Genomic DNA, 24,495 nt, shown 5'->3' on the forward strand with positions numbered 1-24,495 from the left:
GCCATTAGTTGGAGGTTAGCCTGGGCTCCTTAGGCAGGAGGGCTACAAAGTAAGACTGTTGGGGAAAAAAAAAAAAAAACCTACCAACCCATCACAACTTTTGTCTATAGTTTTTCTAGATCAAATTCTTTTGCAAGAGGCCACACAATGGCCTTATTACTGAAGACTTGTTAAAATTCTCATTTTTTTCTTTCCTTTTTACATTTTTCATGTGTTGTATATGTATGCGTACACTTGAATACCAGCATGTATGTGTGGAAGCCAGAAGACAGTTTGAGGAGTTGAGTGTCTGTCTGCCATGTGGGTCCTGGAGACTGCACTTACGTTGTTAGCTTCCTGTAAGCACCTTCATCTCCCACGGTTCTCCTCCTATGTGCCCCTTTCTCATTGTTGATATCATTCTCCTGGCCTCTTTGCCAAAATTGTCCTTTCTCAAGTTGGGTATGGCTTTCTCTTTATAGGAATATACATTTACAACTTTGTGTCTAACTGGAAACTAACTAGCTAACTAAAAACATTTTTCCTTAGCTTTGATTTTTTTTAAACTGTAAAGCATTAATAATAGAAAACTGTATTTGAGACCCTTTACCATGCATTCATTTCTAATTTTATACTTAAGAGTCTGAATTCTGGGGGCTGGAGAGATGGCTCAGAGGTTAAGAGCACTGACTGCTCTTCCAGAGGTCCTGAGTTCAATTCCCAGCAACCACATGGTGACTAACAACAGTCTATAATGTGATCTGATGCCCTTTTCTGGCTTGCAGGTGTACATGCAGGCAGAGCACTGTATATATAATAATAAATTAAAAAAAAAGAGTCTGAAATGGAAAAATAAGGGAAAAAGAAGATATTTCCAGTACAGCCATGAGAAAGTTGATATTGCATAATATTTTAGGATATTGTCTTAAGCTATTAAGACTGTAGGAAGTGAATTATAGCTACTAATTTAGGTATAAAACTTTATGAAAATGTATTAAAGTAAAAAATAAGTTCCTGTTCCATGTGGCGATGTACTTCTGTAGTCCCCGAACTTGGGAAGTGGAGGTAGGAAATGAGCATGGTCCTTCTTGGCTATATAGTGAGTTTTCAGTCACCCTGGAATACAGGTGACCCTTTTGAGAACATACATATATAAACAAATTGTAAAGATGTCTCACTTGCCTTCTGGGTGGCTAAGCAGAAAGATACAGGGCTGAGCATAGTGTGATAGGCTAGTGTGCAGCTACATTCAGATTTCTGTGTGGGTGCTCCTCACTCTTGTGGAGAGTGCTCTTACCCCAGCTCTTTGGGTAACTTTTTTAAATTAAAATTTTATGTGTGTGGATGCTTTGCTTACATATATGGCTGTGCACCACATGTGTGCCTAGTGCCCATACAGTCAAGAAAAGGTTGGATTCCCTGGTGGGTGTAAATCACGTAGTGGCTACGAATGGAACCCAAGTCCTCTGGAGAGCAGCAGCCAGTGCTCTTCTCTGAGCTCTCGCCAGCCCAAGTGATATTTTTTAAAGTAGGCATTCAAAAATGAGTTGCCACATTCTTACAATGTTTATGAACCATAATTCCATCTTTTGTTTTTAATTGAAAGGCAGTTGTAAAATTATACACTAAGCAATTAAATAAGAATATTGTATTTTTTATGAAATATCAAACATTATAGGATGATACTTATATTCTACTTTTCCCCATCCCATTTTTACACCTTTGATATTTCTTTCTTTTGGCCAATGAGAAAAACAGCATAGAGGGTATAGGCGTTGCCTCCAAGCCTGATGACATGAGTTCAGTTACAGGACCCACCTGGTAGAAAGAGAGGACTGATGTTGAAAGTTGTCCTCTCACTTCCACACATGCATACTTAGAGGCACATACATATAAAAGCATTTAATAAATTGAAATCCATTTTATAAATGTTTTTGCATGAGTACTTATATTCAATATTAGATGTATTTTTCTGCAACTTATTCAAGGAAGCTTCACCATATGTAATGTGTTCATGTTTTATGTATGTGAAATTTAACTGTCATTTTTATATAATTTTTCATAGATATATGAAGTTTCTAAGTGAAAGTTTGTTAAATTTTTAAAAAACATTTTATTCATACAGTAAAATATGTTAAAAACCGGTCAATTTTAGTGTTATCCATGTTAGCAGTAAAGAAGCATGAAAAATGCTTAATGGTGGAGCACTTGCCCGCCGTACACAGGCCCTCGGTTCCTTCCGTTACTGTCACTTGGCTGTCATACATGTGGCCTCCCATTACCAGCAAAGCAGAACAGAGCAAACACAAAGTACGCTCTAGTCTAACAGCAAACTCACACAGACAGAGATCGGGCCCTTAACCTCATGATCAAGCTCCGAGCCACAAGAATATCCATAGGGTTGTTTTTTGAGGATGATCACATGTGTTCTCTTGCAGGTGTGAAATTCCTGCTTGTGGCCTTTTGAACCATTGATGAGCCATATTAAAAGCTGAATTTCTAGTATTTCAATATATTGTTGCTCACTTGACCTGGATACCTGGCACTTCTAGGTTGATAGATAAAGTTGAGTATAGTTAGTCTCTAACACCCATTCTGCAAGGAGAAATGATTTTAAATGAGCATGTTATGAGTAATTACAATATAGTTGGATCCTACATTGACTGTACCCCTTTCAGTCTTTATTTCAATCTGACATATTTTTCAATAAAAAATGAATTTGTGTGTGTGTGTGTGTGTGTGATTGTTTCTATGTTGTTCTTCTTGTGAGAATGAGACTTTGTACTGGGATGATAGCCCATGTTTCTCATCAATACTTGTGTCATTCTTTGAAAGAAATTTGAACAGAGCAAGTAAGTCATTTTAATGAAACTTGACTGGCAAGGAAAAATGTTTTAAAATACTGAATTCTTTGCTGAGTTGTAGTTCAGTTTGTAGAACACTTGCCTAGCATGCACTAAGCCCTGTACTGCACAAACCAGGTGTGGTGGGGCATGCCTGCCATCCTTGCACTCACGGTGTGGCGGGGCATGCCTGCCATCCTTGCACTCGCGGTGTGGTGGGGCATGCCTGCCATCCTTGCACTCGTGGTGTTGTGGGGCATGCCTTCCATCCTTGCACTCACGGTGTGGTGGGGCATGCCTGCCATCCCTGCACTCACGGTGTGGTGGGGCATGCCTGCCATCCCTGCACTCACAGTGGGGAGAGTGGTGGGAGGGGACAGGAGCAGCTACATAGTGAGTTCTGGCTTACCAGAGGTTCAGTCTTTAAAAATAAGATCACTCTGCTTACGTAAATATTTGTTTTTGGACAAGTCTTTGCCTTTTTTTGTGAACAAGTTAATTGGTTTTCATTAATTTTGTTTAACTGTAGATAGCCTTTGCATAAAATTTTACTAAATACTACAAAATAATGTTCTTCAGCACTGTTAAGATGTCCAGGGTCTTGCTGTGTTAAGAGTTTATTCCTGTAAAGTCTTTAAACTTATTATACAAGGGTAGTTGAGTAACTTCCTTTCCCTGTTTTTCATTCATAGTTGATAAACTATTATGTCTTTCTATTAATTAGCAAATGTATACATTTCATTATTAAAGCTTATATGGCTTAAATATTGGGAGAGGAACTGAAAACAATTCTGAGATTATATTTGTTGGAGGGGGATAGTAACCCTAACAGAAAAAAGCAACGAAAGACAGAGAGAGAGAGAGAAAGAGAGAGAGGATGACAGAGACAGAGACACAGAGAAAGTGCAAGCTAACAAACATGCTAAGAGAATTTTAGTGATAGTCTTTCCCCATAACCAGAAAAGAGTCTTGAAAATAATCTATAGTTTGAAAATACTCTGCTTTTTAAAAATTTCATTAGTAGTCTAAATATCAAAGTTATGTTAAAAGTTTGATTCTGTGTTTATCTCAGGTTTCTGTATTAGGTTTGGCTTAAGATCAGACTTCAGACAATGAGCTAACAGTACTAGGTGATGCCTACCTACTTCAAGGCATTGCTGTATACAGACAGTGGTGACATGTTTGGCCTAACATTTTAATTAAGCTTTAACTTAAGTATGATTTTTTTCCTCTTAATTTATAGGTTGTGGAATGAAATGTGGGATCAGCAAAGACATTGTAGCTGATGAAATCCTTGTCACTTGGAAGTTTCCCGGGCTTGGGTCAAGCTGTATTAGAGTCCATTTATCATGTCTATTCTTTTTTTTACTCAGGCTCAATATTTTATTTTATTTTTAAAAATTAACCTTTATTTTTATATGTATTGATGTTTTGCCTGCATATATGTCTGTGTGCCATGTATCTGCAGTGCTTGTGGAGGTAGAAGATGGCATCATATCCTCCGAGATGGGAGTTATAGGTGGGTGTGAGCTGCCATGTGATCACTCAAACCTGGGTGTTCTGCAGGAGCAACCAGTGCTCTTAACCACTGAGATAGCTTTCTAAACTTCATAGTTTATTTCTTAAAAGATGCTTTTGTAGGCAGGTGTGGTGGTATATGCCTTTAATCCCAGCACTTGGGAGGAAGAGGTAGGTGGATCTCTGTGAGTTCGAGGCCAGCCTGGTCTATGAAGTGAGTTCAGGACAGCAAAGGCTACACAGAGAAACCCTGTCTCAAAAAACAAAAAACAAGCAAAGATGCTTTTGTAAGATTTCTCTTGTCTCTTTTTTCTGATAGATCTTCTCAGCTATAGAATCCAAGGCATACTGTGGCAGAATATCTAGTTGTGGTAGCAACTGCATGTGTGGCAGTGGAGAACTCTAGGACTTTTCTCTTAGCAGAGTTGGAATGACAAATATCTTGAACTGATCCTTGGTTCTTCCTTAAGATCATCTTGCTTTCATTTCAGTGAATGAATTATTTGCTTGACAGACATTGACTGGTATAATACACATGATTTAGGTTCTTGGTATAGAAACAAATATACTGAGTGGTTGTGCGCTAGGAGAATTGTGTTCAGCATATGAAAATACGGTTGAGTGGTTCTCTGCACATATAATATGTGAATTGTGTACTCTAGTGAACTAGGTAGAACTGACTAGGAAGACAAGATGGAGAAAGCCTTTTTAGATAGAGAAAATGGAATGCGGAGATGACAATGAATAAGCTGCGTGTGGTTAATTGGCTGGCATGCTAAGTATTGCCCATATAAGTCAACTCACAAGGAGCAAAAGTTTATGTTAGCCCATGCCTTCAGTCATGGTAAGTTGTCTACATTTCTGGCATGTAGTGAGGCAGACACTGTGGTAGGGAACCCGAGATGAAAGCTACTTACGAGGCCCAGTGGGTGGAGGCACCTGTTGCCAAACCTGATAACCCTGAGTTTGATCCCCAACCCTCACATTGTGGAAGGAGAGAACTGATGCAGGTTGTCCTCTGACCTTCGCATGCACCTGTGTACACACACGCAGGTACACATAAACAATAAACAAAATGCCATAAAAGCATGAGAACGAGTTGTGAGAGGAAAGGCTAGACATTTTTTAATCCAAGCTATGCACCTCCCAGAAGATGGGGAGAAGATCCCCACCATTGCTCCTTCGAGTTTATGACCTCAGTGACCTAAGATCTGCCCACTAGCCGCCTTCTGCAGGCTGTAGACTACCTTACATTGTGCACAGACTGGTGACGAGGTCTTTTACATGTGAGTCTTTAGGGGACATTTAAAGTCCAAACCATAACAGCTGTCACATCAGGGATGTAGAGTAGCTCTAAGGTTAGAAAATTAGATTTTATCCAGAATACCTTTAGATAAGTTACTGAAACATCAAATGAGTTTAGAAGTAGCATAGACACTAAGACAGTGACACTGTGACAGTCTGCCATTCTGCTTCTCAAGCACAGGCTCTATCAGCAGTACTCAGAGAATGTGCTAAGGATACAAATCTTGGGCCTCTAGACATGGCTCAGCAGTTAAGAGCACTGGCTGTTTTTCCAGAGGACCAGGTCTTGATTCCCAGCACTCAAATGGTGGCTCACAAGATTTTAACTCCAGATCTAGGGAATGCTGTGCCCTCTACTGGCCTCTACAGGCATTTCATGAATATTGTGATAAGATGTAAATGCAAGCAAAACACCAATACACATTATTTAAAGAAAAAAATTACAAATTTTGCTTGGCATGGCAACATATGTTTTTAAAAGCCCAGCACCTAGGAAGCAGAAGTTAACAGATCTCTATGAGTTCAAGTCTAGCCTGGTCTATACAGTGAGTTCCAGGCCAGCTAATGCTATATAGTAAGAACTTGTCAAAAAAAAAAAAAGTGTGTGTGTGTATGTGTGTGCGTATGTATGTGTATGTGTGTATCAGAGACAGAGAAGGGGAGAGAATAAACGTTTTTTTGGCAGCACCATAATTAAGTTCTTTTTTTTTTTGAGCACCAAACAAGTTTAATGTAGACATCAAGTGCACGCACGCACACACACACACATGCACACCTACACCTAATAAGTGAGCGATGATCTATCACAAAACAGATATTTTCTTTTTCTTTTCTTTCTTTTTTTTTTTATAGGTTTTTTTTTTCTTAAACTCCACCCCTCCTTTTTTTTTAAAATCAGGGTCTCACTCTGGTTTGCCTGGAATTTGACAGAGATCTGCCTTTACCTCCCAAGTACTGGGAGTATAAGCAGGCACCACCATGCCCAGCTGCTATATTACTTTTAAAAAGCATATTTGTGTATGTGTGTGTCTGTGAGTGTGTGTACATAGAAATGTTCATGGCATACAGGTTGAGGTCAGAGACAACTTGGAGTCAGTTCCCTTTTTTGACCATGTGGGTCTTCATCTCTCCAGCCCTGCTATATCACCTTTTACAGTTTGTAATTCCCTGCTGAAAGTTCAAGTTAGTCATTACCACCTTAACTACAATAAGTTTATATTTTACATTATCATGATTCAGTAGAAAGAAATGCTTTGAGGTGGAAAATATGTAACAATCATATAGAAAATTATAGGCTATGGGAGGCTGGCACTAGAGAACGAAACCTCTGACTACTTTAAACACACACTTAGTTTTCTTCACATAAATGAGTGTCTTTTGTAGTTACTAGGTGACTTTCAAAAGATGTGCATGTGTGCGAGTGCGTGTGCGTGTACATGTGTGTGTGCGCGTGTGTGTGTGTGTGCACGTGAGAATGTGCATGCACATGCAGGCACCCGCAGAGGTTGTCAGGATCCGCTGGAGCTAGAGTTAGAGGTGGTTGTGAGCCGTTCCCCATCATTGCTGGGACCCGAGCTCTAGAGTCTGCAGGAGCAGCAAGTACTCTGAACTGCCGAGCAAGCTCACCAGACCCAGGCTGCTTTTTATTTTGTTTAAAGGGGGAGAAAAATATGAATCACAGAAATTATAAGTGAATAAACTTACTACTGATTTTAGGTCATTTTCTAGGAATGGATTTTATAAAATTGTAAACATTTCTTTTAAAATTCTCAAATAGAAGCTGGGCATAGTGGCACATGCCTGTAATCCCAGCACTTGGTAGGCAGAGGGAGGCGGATCTCTGTGAGTTTGAGGCCAGCCTGGTCTACAAAGCCAGTCCAGGACAGTCAAGGCTACACAGAGAAACCCTGTCTTGAAAAACAAAAACCAACCTTAATTGGAGATATTTAAATGATTCTACAAAGACCATATTGACATTGTACCTTTTAATAGAATATCAGATTCAGTGAATTAAAGGAATATTATTTAGTGTATTGTGTTTTATGCTATAATTTTGGATATGCGGTATTGGTAACTTGTTTAAAATTAGATTTAAGATGTATACTTATAAACCTAGGCTTTCTTTTTTTGGGCTGTCTATATCTATAGTAGCTAGATTCACAAAAACCTGAAACCTGAAAGCTAAAACCACCATTTTACTAGAATCCTGGGGTCCCCTTTAGAGAGTTCTTTTGAGCATGACAGTTGGATTGTCTGTATCCTGTCTCAACATGTCCATAGTTCATCTCAGCTATAGGAAGTAAGTCTATCAGCTTGTAGATTATTCAAACTTAGGAAGATGATACTACTGAGGGCATCAATAGAAAGAATTCCTAAGACCATCCCCTAAGTTCATCTAGGGTATTTCTGTCATTTTTTTCTCCTAACACATTTTTTGGTACTTTTTATTAATATAAATTCATAATTTAGGCTACCCCAGGAAATAAAAAAGAAATTTATTTATTTTCTTATTTTATATCCCTTATAGCATAATGCCTGTAATAATACAGGTTTAATAATACATACTGAAAATTAGAAAAATCTCTACATAAATTATATCCTTATTTGCTCCAGGAGTATGAAGCTCGAACAGGGAGGACCTGTAAAGTACCACCTCAGTCTTCAAGACGTAAGAATTTTGAGTTTGAGCCACTTTCTACCACTGCCTTGATTCTTGAGGACCGACCATCGTAAGTATTTAGTGATCATTAGGTGCATTATTTGTATTTAAACTTAGATTTAATTGTTCTTACTATTTCACTTAAAACAGAGCTATAGGGGCCTAGAGAGATGGCTCAGTGGTTAAGAGCGCCACCTGCTCTTCCAAAGGTCCTGAGTTCAGTTCCCAGCAACCACATGGTAGTTCACAACCATCTATAATGTGATCTGATGCCCTCTTCTGGCCTGCAGTGTGCATGTAGGCATAGCACTGTATACATAATAAATTAATTTTTAAAAAACCAATAACAAATCTTCCCCCCAGAACTATAGGATGGAACTTACTTGTTTTGTTTTGAGATAGATTCTCGGTTAGGCTGGACTTAAACCCAGTGTCTTCTTGCTATACCTCCCAGTGTTGGAATTATAGGCATCGATCATCATGTATCCTAAACAAAAAGGAAAAAACATGTTATTGATGTTCAGGCTTTATCTATACAGTCTCACCATGAAGTCCTGGCTGTCCTGGAACTGACCGTATAGACTAGGCTGGCCTCGAACTCACAGAGATCCGCCTTTCTCTGCCTCCAAGCATGCATATGGTGTACAGACACATGCAATCAAAACACTCATACACAAAATAATAATATAATTTTAAAAATGTATTCTTAAGGCTTGGGCTACAGCTTAGGGATAGAGTGTGTGTTTGGACTGTGCAAGGCCCTGGGTTCAATCCCCAGCCGAATTGGATAGATTTGGGTGTGAGAATTATCTGGACACGACATACGCCTCCCTATTGATCACCATAGTTGATCGGGCTGATCCGTTTTGCCAGGTGGATGTCTCTCACTTACCCTCCACGTGTGTTGAAGGGTTCCTTCAGGTATTGCCACTGGCAGGAAAACAGAGAGAGAGAGAGAGAGAGAGAGAGAGAGAGAGAGAGAGAGAGAGAGAGAGAGAAGAATGCAAACTTGACCAGTGCCATTTTTGTGGGCACTAGGTCAAGACCTCCAGGGACTGACCCTGTGGCTTATTTTCCTTATATAATTAAACATAGAACTTGTGACCTGTGTCTAGGGCCTAGAGAAGGATCTGTGACAAGCATAAAGGTAGATTCTGTTGGTGGAGGATGCAAAGGACACAGGGCCTCTTTCATAGGGGTGCATTCTACTTGAGAGATGACACTCAGGGTTAGGGTCTAAACTGCTCAGGATTTGGGGGGATTCAGGAAAGCTGACTCACAGTAGAGGAAAAGACCATCAGGGTAACTGACCACTTTTCACTCTGGCATTCTAGGGGACTGGGTGTTATTAATTTTCTTTTATTAAAGAAAATAGGCCTACATAATTGAAAATCTTGGTTTTTCCAGTGTTCATTCTTTTTGTTTGTTTATTTGTTTTCAAGTCACAGTTTTTCCAAGTAGCCCTGGATGTCCTGGAACTCTCCCTATAGACCAGATTGGCCTCGAACACAGAGATCCGCTTCTGCTGGGGTTATCCAGTGCTTATTCTAAGCTTACTTCCTACACACAACTGTCCTTCCCAATGCAGTGTGCTTAGTTGAAAAGCACGGCCTTCCCTGATGGAGGAGGACAAGTGTTTAAGTAGTTACACCCCACCCCACCCCCCACCCCCGCCGTTAGAACCTCCAAATGAGTTCTTAATTTAGTAAGTTTATTCTCAATTTTTCTGTTGATTTATTCTTTTTTTCTTAAAGCATTATGTTTGCTTATTTAGATTTTTCGAGACAGGGTTTCCTCTGTGTGACAGCCTTGGCTGTCTTAGACTCACTTTGTAGACCAGGCTGGCTTCAAACTCATAGCAATCCACCTGCCTCTGCTTCCCAGGTGCTGGGATTAAAGGGTATGCACCGTCACGCCCTCACCTTTCTTAAAACATTTTAAGAACTTGGTAATGGGAGCTGGGAGTGCTGCCTTCAGCTGTTATTCCGGCACTTGAATGGCTGAGGCGAAAGCATTACGTGAGTTCCAGGCCATCCTGTTCTAAGTAGTGAGATTTGTGCCTATCCTGGGCTATGCAGTGAAGTCCTAGTTTCATTCTCCTTCTCTCCCCCCATATACTTAGTTATGAGACCATGTAAACGTTTCATTTCAGACTTCCAGGCATAAAAATGTACCAGGCCAATTCCAAGATTCCTATCTTAGAAGAGTCATTTGCAGGAAAGCAAGCATGAATAGATGCGTAAGGAAAGAATATTTGGTTGAGAATCTTTAGATAGACTCCTGGCTAGGTAGCTAGCTTGAGTTTCCATCCTAAGTTTCTAAAATTCACCTAAAATAGAATATGGATTTTACTAAGAATATAACTTTTTTTCTCCCAAGAAGCTCATCCAGTGTTTGGAACAAACCCTTTGCATCTTAGTCTTTTATACTGCACATGCCTCCTTCTATCGCGCTTTGTTACCTTTGCTCAGGTTAGTGTCTACGTGGAATGCGGCCTCTCCATTTATGCTTCTTTTCATGTTTCCATTCTAATAAGTGCTAGGATGGATCTTCATGTTGAGTCTCTGTTGATATTGTCACTCTTCCAGTGTATCACTTAAAAAAAATTGTCCTTACTTCTTTATTTTAGCTTATGTGTTTAGATGTTTTGCCTGCATGTGTGTCTGGTACTTGCTGAAGCCAGAGGGATTGAGCCCACTGAAACTGGAGTTAGAGTTACGAGCCACCACGTGGGTGCTGGGAATCCAGCTAGGGCTTTTAACCTCTCAGCCATCTCTCCAGCCCCTATATCTACTTCTTATGGCACCCTGCACAAACTTCTGGAAATGATAGGATTTGAAGTTGGCTTGAAATAATATTATATACATAGTAATTGTGTGTGATTTCAGTCTGCCAAAATTGTATTAACACATCAAGAAGGACTTTTTGTTTTTTATTCTATTAATCTAAAATTAATACAGTAACTAACTAGAATAAGTATTGGAGCTGGTCCCCTCACCCCCCCCATCTGATCACCTATAATCTAGAGGTTAAATGTGATCTTTGGTCTCTGTTCCATTCAACTCTGAGTTGCTATAATGAATTCTTCTTAAATTTGAACGAGGCTGTTTTAGAAAGGAAATTATTTATGTGACTTATATAATTGTCATTTAAACCAACCAATTATAGTTGTCACTTAAAGACAACTAAATTGTCTTTAAAGGGTGCTTGAATATGGGGATGCACAATTATTCATCACTTATCTCTACTTCACTGAGTTTAAAAACAGGTGTAGAGGACTGAGGTAAATGAAAGTTCAGTGCTATGAAGGATGAAACCAGATGGTAACCCCTGGCTTACCTTCCTCTCCCAGAGTTCCTGGTGACAGATTTGGGTAAGATAACACCTATCCAGTCAGAGGCTGAGATGCTGGAGCAGAGACCTTAGCCATTTTGTAGGTTTTTGTTTGTTTGCCTGTTTTCTGTTTGTGGACAGGTTCAAGTTAGACTGCTTTTGTTTTGAGATAGAGTCTTATTATATAACCCAGGCTGGCCTAGAACTCAGTTTGTAAACTGGAGTGACCTCAAGCTGACAGAGATCCGCATGCCTCTGCCTCCTGAATGCTGGATTACTTTTGAATTCAACTGATTACAATGACATTTTCTTAGCTGTGAGAGCAATCACCTGAGAAGAAAAAGGGAGCCTCAACTGAAGACTTATCTCTAGCAGACTGGCTTGCTCACATGTCTATGAGGTATTTTCTTAGTTACTAGTTACTGCAAGAGGGCCTTAGTGCTACCCCTGGGTAGGTGATTGTATCAAAAAGCAGGCTGAAGCCGGGCACGGTGGTGCATACCTGTAATCTCAGCACTAGGGAGGCAGAGGCAGACAGATCTCTATGAGTTTGAGGCCAGCCTGGTCTACAAAGTGACTCTAGGAAAGCCAAGATTACACAGAGAAACCTTGTCTTGAAAACAACAACAAACAAACAAACAAAACAAAAAAGGAAGGAAGAAAGAGCAAGCAGGCTGAGCATTAGCTGAACCCTTTCCTCTCTAAGTTGCTTTTGATCAGGATGATCACAGCAACAAGAACACAAAGCCGAGCATTGTTGTTGCAGAGAGCCCACTGTTGTGGTTCCCAGCAGCCATCTCAGGTGGGGAGAACTGTAACTTGTTCTAGAGAATCTGATGCCCTCTGGCTTCTGTGAACACCTGCACGCATATAGTACACGTAAACTCACCTAGGTATACATAGCCATATAAAAATAAATCTTAGCAAAAAAAGGAAGCAGGGAATTGTGTTGGAAGCTTTCTCCTACATAAACAGATGTGATAAGATGAGTTTCTTTTCTGAAGGAAATCTGTGGTTGGTTCTTCTGTTTTCCTGTTATTTCCACTTTTAGATGCATCCAGAGCACTGAGTACAGAAGTTTCTTCTCACATTGCATAGGTTGTTGTGGTTGAAACTTTCTTTACAGATTCACCACCTAAAATCTCATTTACAAGTCTTCAAGTACAGTGCATCCTGTAAACTCAGGCTTCTATTCTGTGTGTCTTTTCCTCCACTAATCTAATAAAAAATCAAGACATCCTTAAGGAATATCCAGATACACTGATGTGTTGCTATGTATCTCTTCAGTTTGTTAAAGAAAAACAATAAACAGAAAACACTGAAATTTAACAACACTTTTTAAAAAGCGTCAGTGGGTAGGAATTCTTCCCATTTCTTTGTCTAGCAATTTGTTTAACAGCTCAGCAGCAGCCTCAGTCCCTGAGCGCTGAGGCTACATGGGCACTAACACCAAGCTGGACAGTAGAAACTACGGAAGGCGCTGGTGAAGGGTAGCTCAGGTGGTGTGACTAAGAATGACCGCAGGGGCTCATTGTCTGAGTTAGTGTTCTACTGCTGCCAATAGACACCATGACCCAGGCAGCTCTTATAAAAGAAACTATTTGATTGGGGCTGGCTTATAGTTTAGAGGTTTAGTCTGTTTTTACCAGGGTGGGGAGCATGGCAGTACATAGGCTGACAGTGCTAGAGGAGAAGCTGAGAATTCTACATTAGATCTGCAGGCAGGAGGGAGAAACGGTGGGACTGGCTTGGAGTTTTGAAACCCAAAGTCCATTTCCAGTGATGCACTTCCTTCAACAAGGCCACACCTAGTCCTGCAAGGCCACTGCTCGTAATCTCTCTCAAATATCACCACTCCCTAATGACAAGGTATGGGGACCATTTTCCTTCAAACCACCACTCATATGCCCCTGGAGGTGGGCTTTGAGGTTTCAAAAGCCCACACCAGGGCCCAGTTTGTCTATCTGTGTCTGTGTCTGTCCCTCCTTCTCTTCCTCCTTCCATGTCTTTCCCCCATCCCTTTTTTATTTCTTGCCCTGTAGATCAGGATGTAGCTCTCAGCTACTGCCTCACCACCATGTCTTCCTGCATTCCACCATGCTCTCTTGCCATGATAGTAATGGATTAACTCTGAAACTGTAAGCAAGCCCCAATAAAATGCTTTCTTTTATAAGAGCTGCTTTGGTCGTGGTGTCTCTTCATAGCATATTTGACTGAGACAGTGACACAACATAATACAAGTTTTAAGGTACCACTTTTGAAAGCAACAAGCGTCCACACCATGCAGTGCATTTCATGCATGCTTTTGAGTACCCGTTGACATCTCTTTGGTTGCCTCTAGCTTGCACTTCAGTGAGAGGCAAGAATCATATCTCAAGCCCATCTCCCATTGCTTCCTCAAGAATGGTTAAATCCTACATTTTAAAAACTTAACTTTATTTTGTGTTTTACCTGATTGTGTGCCTTGAGCACATGAATGTAGAAGCAGAAGATATCAGATCCCTTGTATCTGGAGTTACAGATAATTGAGCTGGAAATCGAACCCTGGTCCTCTGGAAGAGCCAGTGCTCTTTACCACTACACCACCTCTTCAGCCCACCCCACCCCTGCCCCATTTGTAAAAGGTAGTGAACTTTTAGAAAAAAAACCACCCTAATATTCTATATATGTACTGCTATTATTTATTTACATATTTATTTATTTGTTTACTGCATAGCATACAGTTACCTAGCAGCTGTAGTACTGAAGCTCTCCTCTTCTTCAAAATGTCAAGGATTGCTGCACATGGTGGCACTCAAGCAGAGGCAGGCTGATCTTCCTCAGTTTAAGGGCAGCCTGGTCTACGTAGAGTTCCAGTGAGGCTCCGTCTCAAAAATAAATCAACAACAAAGAGTGACAATTTACTATATGGTTGATTCAGCTCTGTATTTTTTTTACTTTATTTATTTATTAATTCATCCATATTACATCTCAGTTGTTGTCCCATCCCTTCTATCCTCCCATTTCTCCCTCCCTCCCACTTTCCCCCTACTCCCCTCCCCTGTGACTGTGACTGAGGGGGACCTTCTCCCCCTGTATATGCTCATAGGGTATCAAGTCTCTTCTTGGTAGCCTGCTATCCTTCCTCTGAGTGCCCCTGGGCCTCCCCATCAAGGAGACGTGATCAAATATAGGGGACCAGAGTTCATGTGAAAGTCAGTCCCCACTCTTCACTCATCTGTGGAGAATGTCCTATCCGTTGACTAGATCTGGGTAGGGGTTCGATGTTTACTGCACGTATTGTCCTTGGTTGGTTCAGCTCTGTATTTTAATAGTTGAATAGCTATTACGCATTAGAGTTTTTCATGTTTGATAACTGGAGAATTCAGCACTAGGACTTAGAGTTAAGTAGTAAGCCAGTTATTTACATATTAAGAGTTTGTATCTAATACTTATTTTGAACAGTCATTTTCAAAATGCTGTAACTGCAATGAAAAAAAAATGCCATTTAAGAGTGCCTACAAACATCAATTTCCTAACTAGTGTGTAAGTGGCAGGTCAAAAGTATTGCAGTGTTTTGCCATTCTCTTTCCCAGTCACAGCAGAGGCGGTGGCCAGTGCTCGCTCTTGCTGGCCTCTGTGTGGCGTCGCGTTCCTTCTGCTGGAAGGTCCTTTAACATCTCTTAGTGCTGCTATGCTGGCAGGAATTATTTTTCTTTTTGAGTCTTTTCCTCAGTTGGATTGTGATATGCTTTTGTATACTTTTCATCTTTCCTATTGGGTTTGTCTTTGCATGTGTAGTCTTATAATTACTAAGAATTTAGACTTTATTTCTTTAAAATTTTGTTGTTGTTCTGTTCCCTCTCTCTTTCCTCAAATGCAAATTAAATATGCATTTGTGTATGAGTGTTTTGCCTGTGTGTATATATGTGCACTGCATGTGTGCTCAAGGCCTGCAGAGGTCAGAGGAAGGCGTCAGATCCTTTGGAACTAGAGTTACAGGTAGGTTGTGAGCTACTGTGTGGGGGCTGAAGATCAATCCCAGGTCCTCTGTAAGAGCAACAGGTGCTCTTAACTGCTGAGCTATCTCTCTATCTTCCTTGTTTTAAATAAGTTCACTGACATTTTTCTTCAATAATCTAGAAATTTCACTTTATGTGTTTCCAATGTTAGAAATTGCATCTTTTTCCTCTATAAATGTTTTCTTTGGGTGTTGGAGATGTACCACAGAGCTTAACATCTGCTATAACAGAGACTCTGGGTTCTCTCTGAAATAGGAAAAAAGGAAGTTTCTTAGCATGTGTGTGATTTTCGTGTGTGTGTGTATGTGTGTGTGATAATTATAAAAGCATTTTACGCCAGTTGTAGTGGCACACCTCTTTAATCAGTACTTGGGAGGCAGAAGCAGGCAGATCTCTGTGAATTTAAGGCCACCCTGATCTACATAGTGAGACCAGGACAGCCAGCATTACACAGTGAGACCTTGTCTTTTTTTCTTTTTTTAAGTTTTTTCCAGACAGGGTTTCTGTGTGTTATTTTGGGTGTCTTGGAGTCCCTTTGCAGACCAGGCTGGCCTGGAACTCAGAAAGGTCCGCCTGCTTCTGCCTCCCGAGAGCTGGGATTAAAGGCCTGGCGAGACCTTGTCTTGAAACCAAACAACACATGAACTCTGGTTCCCCATATTTGATCATGTCCCCTGAATGGGGAGGACTGGCAGCACTCAGAGAAAGGATAGGAGGCTACCAAGAAGAGACTTGATACCCTACGAGCATATACAGGGGGAGGAGGTCCCCCTCAGTCACAGTCATAGGGGAGGGGAGTAAGGTGAAAGTATGAGGAAGGGAGAATGGAAGGGATGGGATAACAATTTAGATGTAATATGAATAAATTAATGAAATATATTTTAAAAATAAAGGAAAACAATCAACAAAAACGAAACTAAACAAAAAACCTGCAAAAAACAAATCAACAAGAACAAACAAAAAAAGCTCTTTATCATGATCTTACTACAGAATTTTGTTGCCAGTGGCGTATCTGTGGGTAGACTTTTCTTGTAATGTTCTGTACTTTGCTTCTCTTATAGTTTTTGTAGCATAACAGACTTTGTATTTTACATAATTGTATAGTAGACTTTTTTTTTTTTTATGTTTTTTTCTCTGGTCTGATATCAATTATTTGGAATTGGCTTTTTAAAAAGGCTTTTTAATTTTTAATTATGTATATGCATGTATGTCTGTATTTGGGTATGTGCTAATGAGGTCAGGTACCCCTAGAAGCCAGAAGAACGTGTCAGATTCCCAGGAGCCGGAGTTACAGGCAACTGTGAGGTACTAGACGTAGGTGCTGGGAACTGAACTTGAGCAGGAAGTGCACTTAACCACTAAGCCGGTTCTCTAGCCTTGGCGTAATCTTTTTGATCTACTGTTTGTTAGGACAACTCCAGAAAAGCTTTTAATCTAGGGATAATTGTTTTTCAGTAAGGTAATATTGTTCTAAGAACTTGGTACTTTGAAAATGTTACGGATGCTCTTTTCTGGAGGTTTTTTTTTTTTTTTTCCTTCACCATAATTTAATTACTCACCCAAGATTTGTGCGGGACATGTCTGTAGGAACCTTTTGTTCATTTTAGCTGTCTTAGAGTCCCCAACACCTGTCTCATCGACCCAGAAAGACTGAAAGATTTGTGAAATCAACTTATGCATTCACTTCTACTGCTGATACCTAGAAACTCCACCAGAAGTTATAGGGCTATATTATATGCTTCCTCATAAAGATCACTTTATTTTGCTACTGGTCATGCATTGCCTGCAAACTGCTATTTCATGTATCTTCTAATTGTTTAAGACAAGAATGTTAACGTTATTTTTATAAAATGTGTTTGTTTCTCAGCTTCTCTCTTAACCTGTCTATCACCTCCAAAACTGAGACTCTATTATTTGCTGATCAAGCTTCCTGGCACAGCAACTGAGCAGCTGTTACTCCATTTTTAACCCTCTAGGCTAGTCTGGCCAGTGTAAACCCTAGAGAGGCTAGTACTTTGTGGGTTTCCTTGTTCCGGCTCTCTTTCTTGATATCTCCTGGACCTCTGTCTGTGGCTCAATCTCCTACTTCCTCCTCTAATTCTTCCTTTCCTGGAGGGCAGGAAGTCTAGCCCTATTCTCTCCCCTACTCCGCAGTTGGCTGTAAGCTGCTTTATTGACATATCAGGAACAATTGGGGAGCAGTGTTTACACAACATTGGGGCAGGAAATTCTCAGAACAAGGATTACAACCAGATATGGGGAGAGGGTATAGAAAACAGCATTTGAATTACACAATAAACTTATGCCCAAAAAGAGGATAAATGCAGTCTCTCTTCCATTATGGACTAAACAGTCTTAGATTTAATTCCTCCTGGTACAACACACTGGAATCATCTGGTTAACTTGAGAAGAGAACAGGTAGTAGAATGTGAAATCTGAGTATTATCAGCTACACATCTTATTTACTATTATTGTATGTGCACATGCACACCCTCTTGTGCAGGCATGTGTGTGCATGGCACATGTGTGGAATGCACAGGTCAACTCTCAGGACTTGGTGCTCTCCTTCCATTATGGGTTCTGCGGATTGACCTCAGGTTGCCTGGATGTAGTGACAAGTACTTTACCTACTGAGCCACCTCGCCAACCGTAGAAATATATTTCTTTTTGAATTTTCATATATCTAATTACTAACTCTGTAAAGATGTCAACTGAATAAAGCAAAATATGATATATGTTAAAAGATGAACTATCAAATTTGTAGGGAAAATGTTATTTTAAAATCCTGGTAAGAAGAAAACAGTGATAGTTTGTTACAAAGGTACACCTGTACTTACCTAAGAATTCTACTTCTCAGTACTTACTCAAGAGAAATGAAAGTAGATGTCCAAAAAAATTGACTTTATACTAGTTCTTTATGCTAGATTTATTCATAAAAGCTCTACACTGGATATAAGTACTCAAATGTCTGTCTATGATATATAAATACATGAAATACTTCTCAGCAATTAAAAGGAAAGCTTTATATACACCACAGACAATTTTAAAACTCAACTGATATCGGGTCATAGTGGCGCACGCCTTTAATCCCAGCACTCGGGATGCAGAGACAGGTGGATCTCTGTGAGTTCAAGGCCAGCCAGGTCTACAAATAGTCTGGGACAGCCATGGCTACACAGAGAAACCTTGTCTCAAACAAAAAAGAAAAAACAAAACAACAACAAAAGAAGAAATTATGTCAATAAACTAGTATGTAGTAGTAGAAATCAAAGATGGGATTTTTATAAGATGTAGATTCATAAAAGTCCTGAGGAAATTTTGTATGTATCTTGCTTGGTATGTTTGCTGTATAGCTTTGTCAAAAATCATCAAACCATTCTATTCTTTTTTTAAGACAAAAAAAGAGATTTATTTATGTGTCTGAATACTTGCCTGCATGTATGCATGTTCACCAAGTGTGTGCGGGTACCCATGAAAGCCAAAAGGGGCCATTGGATCCCTAGGCGTTGGAATTACAGATGAGCCACTGTATAGGTGCTTAAAACTGATCCCTAGTCTCCTGCAAGAATTCTGAATTTGTTTTGAAATGCATAATTCTTTTTATCCTTTCATTTACCTTTTCTTGGTTGCTGAGACAGGGGAGAACAGGCTGACCTCACCTAATACTGTGTCTGCTCATTTTGTATTTTCTGTGAAGATAACTTTTAGTTTAGCAACCTTTTTTTATATCTGGTTCTTAAAACATGGTAAGATTAAGAGTTGTTTGAAAAAAAAATTTTTTTTTTTTTTTTTACTTTTTTAAAACAGGAATCTCCCTGCAAAGTCTATGGAAGAAGCTTTACGTCACCGGCAAGAGTATGACGAAATGGTGGCCGAAGCTAAAAAACGAGGTAGATTTGAATTACAATGCTATAGTTAATTTGCGGATTTAATTTTATTAGGAATATAAATCTTATTTTTTTTCTAGCATTTTTAAAAAACATAATTTTGTTTATTTTGGAATTTGTTGTTAGTTTTGGTTTAGGTATTTTGTTTCTAATTTTTTGAGACAGAGTCTCAACTGTGAAGCCACTCTGGCCTTGAACTCATCTTTTTTTGTTTTTTGTTTTTTATTTTGTATTTGTTTTTGTTTTTCAAGACAGCGTTTCTCTGTGTAGCCTTGGCTGTCCTGGACTCACTTTATAGGCCAGGCTGGCCTCGAACTCACAGCTATCCGCCTGCCTCTGCCTCCCGAGTGCTGGGATTAAAGGCTTGTGCCGCCACCGCCTGGTGAACTCATCTTATATTGCAGGATTCAGCCTCTCTCATTCTAGGATCGTAGGTGAGCCATCATGCTCCGGGTTAGTTTTGTTTTGTTTTAAAAGGAGGATTATAAAGATATAATTCATGAGCCTTATTCCTGTTGTTTCATTTCATAGTGTTTAGACTTTAGGTCTTTTACATTATAACAATTTGCATGTACACAGTCACTCTTCCAGTGTTACTTATAGTTTTCTATATTACTGTGAGAATATAACTTGAAGATAAATTTGCTTTTATAATTAGTAAAGTCTATATAAAGTCTCAGTGCTGTTATTTGGTTACAATTATAAATAAATACTCTTATTAGCACAAATTCACATTTTTATCCATTTGTTTTTCCTCCAACCATCCCCACCAAATTTTTATATATATATAAATATATATATATATATACTTTAACAGTGTATACAATATGTGTTGACAATATTTGTCATTATTTGAACATTGGTTGAGTTCATTTTAATACACACAATTAAAATATTTCCTGAGTTTAAGGCTAGCCTGGTCTACAGTGTGAGTTTCAGGACAACCAAGGCTACAAGATAAACCCTGGCTTGAAAAACCAAATCAAACAAAATAACAAAAACATTTCTAACACAGCAAGTAAGTTTTTATTGACTACTTTGACTTTACTATTTGACTAACAAATCTTGAGAAGTAGATGGCGCATGGCATAACAGAAATAATAATAAATTGGAATCAGAATGTTTTGGGCTCTATGCTACTTTATGTGGCCTCTGATTGTGATACTCTGAATAGGCCACTGTGTTTCCTTAGCCGTAAGACTGGAAGCAGATGACTAGATTTGGGTTTCAGCCTCTTGTTTAACAACTCGTCTTTAGAACATCTTACATTCAATCTGAATACACAAAGCGTAAATGTGGACCAGTGCTCGGCTTCTTGCTTGCCTCTCAGGTTACTTTCAGAGGCACACATGAAACAGAATTTGAAAATAGTTTGGCTAACTTATCTCCTATGAATTCTTGCTGATTCTAAAATTTATTTTATGAGTTTTTTGTTTGTTTGGTTTGGTTTGGTTTGTTTTTTTCCAGACAGGGTTTCTCTGTAGACTAGGCTGTCTTCAAACTCACAGAGATCTACCTGCCTCTGCCTCCTGCCATCATCGACTGACTTTATAACTTTTGATATATATCCTACTTTTCTCTGTATTTGAGGCAGCTTTTGTTCCAAAATTATCACCTCTTACTCAGAGGTATGTTATTTTGTTTTTTATTCTTTTGGTTTTTCGAGACAGGGTTTTTCTGTGTAGTCCTGGCTGTCTTGGACTTGCTTTGTATACCACGCTGGCCTCGAACTCACAGAGATCCACCTGCCTCTGCCTTCCAAGTGCTGGGGTTAAAGGCTTGTGCCACCATGCCTGGCTTGTTATTTTATTTTTTGTTGAGAAATTTTTATTTTGGCTTGATTAGTAAAATAAAACATCATGTCAATGGTGGCTCACAACCATCTGTAATGAAATCTAGTGCCCTCTTCTGGTGTGTACATGTAATAAATAAATAAACTATATTTAAAATAAAACATCATGTCAAAAGGTATTTATATAGTAATAGTGTCATTGGCAAAATCATTTTTAATGTCATATTGTTTATGTTGAGATTAATAAATCTATTGTATGAAAAATGGCTCTTGGTTAGTTGCTTGCAGTTTTTTTTAATTAATGGTATTTTTTTAAAAAAGATTTATTTATTATGTATACAGTGCTCTGCCTGCATGTACACCTGCAGGCCAGAAACGGGCATCAGATCACATTATAGATGGTTGAGAGCCACCATGTGGTTGCTGGGACTTGACCTCAGGACCTCTGGAAGAGCAGTCAGTTCTCTTATCCTCTGAGTCATCTCTCCAGCCCTGCTTGCAGTTTTTTAATATAAGTATTTTATCAAAAGATTCCATTTTGTACGTTAAGTAAACAGAACTCTGTGATATAGCCAGCCAGGCACAGTGCTACATCCCTGTATTCCCAGCCCTGGTGAGGTGGTGGCAGGACGAGGAAGTGCATGTGAGGACAACCTGGTTTGCATAATGAATTTCAGGCTATCCAGAAAGAGACCTTGTCTTAAGGCATACTAAGGATGTAGCTTAGTTGGGAGAGTGGCTGCCTAGTGTGGGCAGAATCCTGGGTTAGAGCCTCAGTATTGCATAAGCCAGGAGTGGTGGCACACACCTGTAACCCCAGCACTTAGGAGATGGAAGCAGCAATGTCAGGAGTTCAGGGTTATTATTGCTTTATAACAAGTTTAAGCCAGTCTGGGCTACTTGAGACTCTGTCTCAAAAAAGTAATTAAAGGATATAGAATGGGGGGGGGGGGGGGGAGGAAAAGAAAGATGTAGAATAGCCAGGTAGCATAGGCAATCTTAGAGAACCTTGTCTCAATTAACACAAAAGACAAAATAACCAGAAAGAAAGAAGTGTAGGCATAAGGTTATTGTGTAACTCAAATGCTGATTTCTGTACCCCTCCCCCATATCCGGTTGCAGTCCTTGTTCTGAGAATCTCCTGTCTTAATGTTGTATAAACTCTGCTCCTCAATTGTCCCCTGATGTGTCAATAAAGCAGCTTACAGCCAGTGGCTGAGCAGGGAGAGAATAGGGCTGGGCTTCCTGCCAGGCAGGGGGGAGGAGGAGTTAGAAGAGGAGTTAGAGGAGTTAGCCACTGGCAGGGGTCCAGAAGACATCAGGAGTACCACTGGAGCAGCAAAAGCTATGAAGTGCAACTATCTCTGGGATATATGCTGGGAGGAAGCCAAATTAACTTAGAGGGTTAAGAATAGAATTAATACTACTCAGTTCTTGTGCTGTGAAGCTTGTTAAAATGATACAATAGAGTCTTAATTATATGTGTGAGAGCTGGGTTAAGACAGAAACAGAGAAAAAGTTTTATAAAAATAACTCTAACAGAGAAGTAACATAGTAATCTACTGGCCATTTTTAAAAAGTTTTTGCCCTTATCCCATTACTTTTATATGATAGAAGATGATACTTTAAAATGATGTTAGACAAGGCTTTTGTTTTTCTCCCCCCCCCTTTTTTTTTTTTTACTATCAGAAGATTGTTTTTGAAGTGGCCTTGTTTATAGACTTAGGTACAAAAGGAAGGAATTTTGTTCTAGTTCATTTGTATTGAAATAATTCTTACTTGTTCAAAACAGAAATTAAAGAAGCACATAAAAGAAAAAGAATAATGAAAGAACGATTTAAGCAGGAAGAAAGCATTGCAAGTGCAATGGTAATTTGGATCAATGAAATACTGCCCAATTGGGAAGTAATGTAAGTAAGCAGATTTTTCCAGAAGTCTAGCGTGTCTCCAAATATTTCATCTTTTCCCAAGTCTATAATCACTTCTCAGCATGTATCTTATGCTGTAGATAAACTATACCATTAACCATTGCCTGAAACTCTTCATGTTATCCCTGTTCCTTCACAAACGCCTGTCTCTAATGCATCCTTTTCTTACTGACCGTCCTCTGCGCTGTCCAGTCTTAGCTGTCCTCTGAAACCTTTGGAGTAAGTCGACTCAGGAAAATTTCAGTCTTCTGAATTACCATTTTCTTAATTCTAATAAAACACTAATTCTAAAAGATTCATTATTGAAAGAACTTATTAAATAGGAAAATCTATTATAAGGTTCATTTATCAGATGTAAAAAGTATTTCTAGGCAGGTGGGGTGGCGCACGCCTTTAATCCCAGCACTCGGGAGGAAGGTGCAGGCGGATCAATGTGAGTTCAAGGCCACCTGCTCTGCAAAGTGAGTCTAAGACAGCTAAGGCTTCACAGAGAAACCCTGTCTTGAAAATCAAAAAAACAAAACAAACAAAAAAGTATTTCTTAAATTGAGTATGGTTGTACACGCCTGTAATCCCAGAAATCTGGAGGCTGAGACAGGAGGATTGTCCTGAATTCAGTGCCATCCTGGTTAATATAGTGATTTCCAGACCAGCAGACCTAGGTAGATAGACAATATCTATAAATAAATAGATACATAAGAAAGAAAATGAATAAAAAACCAATTTTAAATGTTTTCTTAACCAAGAAAACATGTGAAATAAGAGTTTTCCTCTGTAAAAGTCCTATGGTACTTTGAGGCTAGTATGCTTCTTGCCTTCCTGCCCCCGCCCCCAACCCCCTTGGTCTCTTTCTTTTTTGGCTATTTCTATGTATGTTTTATCTTTCCTCTGGACTAAAGGGTTGAAGGATGCATTCTGCAATGTATGTAGGATTACATTCACAATTTGTTAAATATTGGAAATGTGACAGAGACAGGAGTCCTTCTTATCCAGTCTTTTTTGTTTGTTTGTTTTTTTGTTTTTTTTTCTGAGACTGAGTTTCTCTATGTAGCCTTGGTTGTTCAGGACTTGCTTTTTAGACCAGCCTGGCCTTGAACTCACAAAGAGCTGCCTGCCTCTGCCTTCCAAGTGCTGGGATCACATGCATGCACCACCACACCTGGCTCTCTTATCCACTTTTACTTTTGAAGTTTCAATTCCTTGTAGTCTAAAAATGGAAAATTAGCTAATTAAATGTAAATAAAATTCTA

The 24,495-nt window shown here is 39.4% G+C and overlaps 1 protein-coding gene across 4 annotated transcripts in view; it reads left to right on the plus strand.

The window, feature by feature from the left end:
• Tbc1d12 (TBC1 domain family member 12) overlaps window positions 1-24,495 on the plus strand; it is an 87,565-nt gene that overhangs the window by 37,295 nt on the left and 25,775 nt on the right. For 2 of the 4 annotated variants that reach the window (XM_051146423.1, XM_051146425.1), the window contains 3 exons: window positions 8,259-8,374; window positions 19,446-19,528; window positions 23,110-23,227. In XM_051146423.1, the coding sequence (XP_051002380.1) occupies window positions 8,259-8,374; window positions 19,446-19,528; window positions 23,110-23,227 (317 nt within the window). Of the gene's footprint in view, window positions 1-2,429; window positions 2,453-8,257; window positions 8,375-19,445; window positions 19,529-23,109; window positions 23,228-24,495 lie in introns of those variants that run through there. The other 2 variants (XM_051146426.1, XM_051146424.1) reach the window with 2 other exon arrangements.

The sequence above is a fragment of the Acomys russatus genome, chromosome 5, assembly GCF_903995435.1.
Source record: "Acomys russatus chromosome 5, mAcoRus1.1, whole genome shotgun sequence".
Lineage (NCBI taxonomy): Eukaryota > Metazoa > Chordata > Mammalia > Rodentia > Muridae > Acomys > Acomys russatus.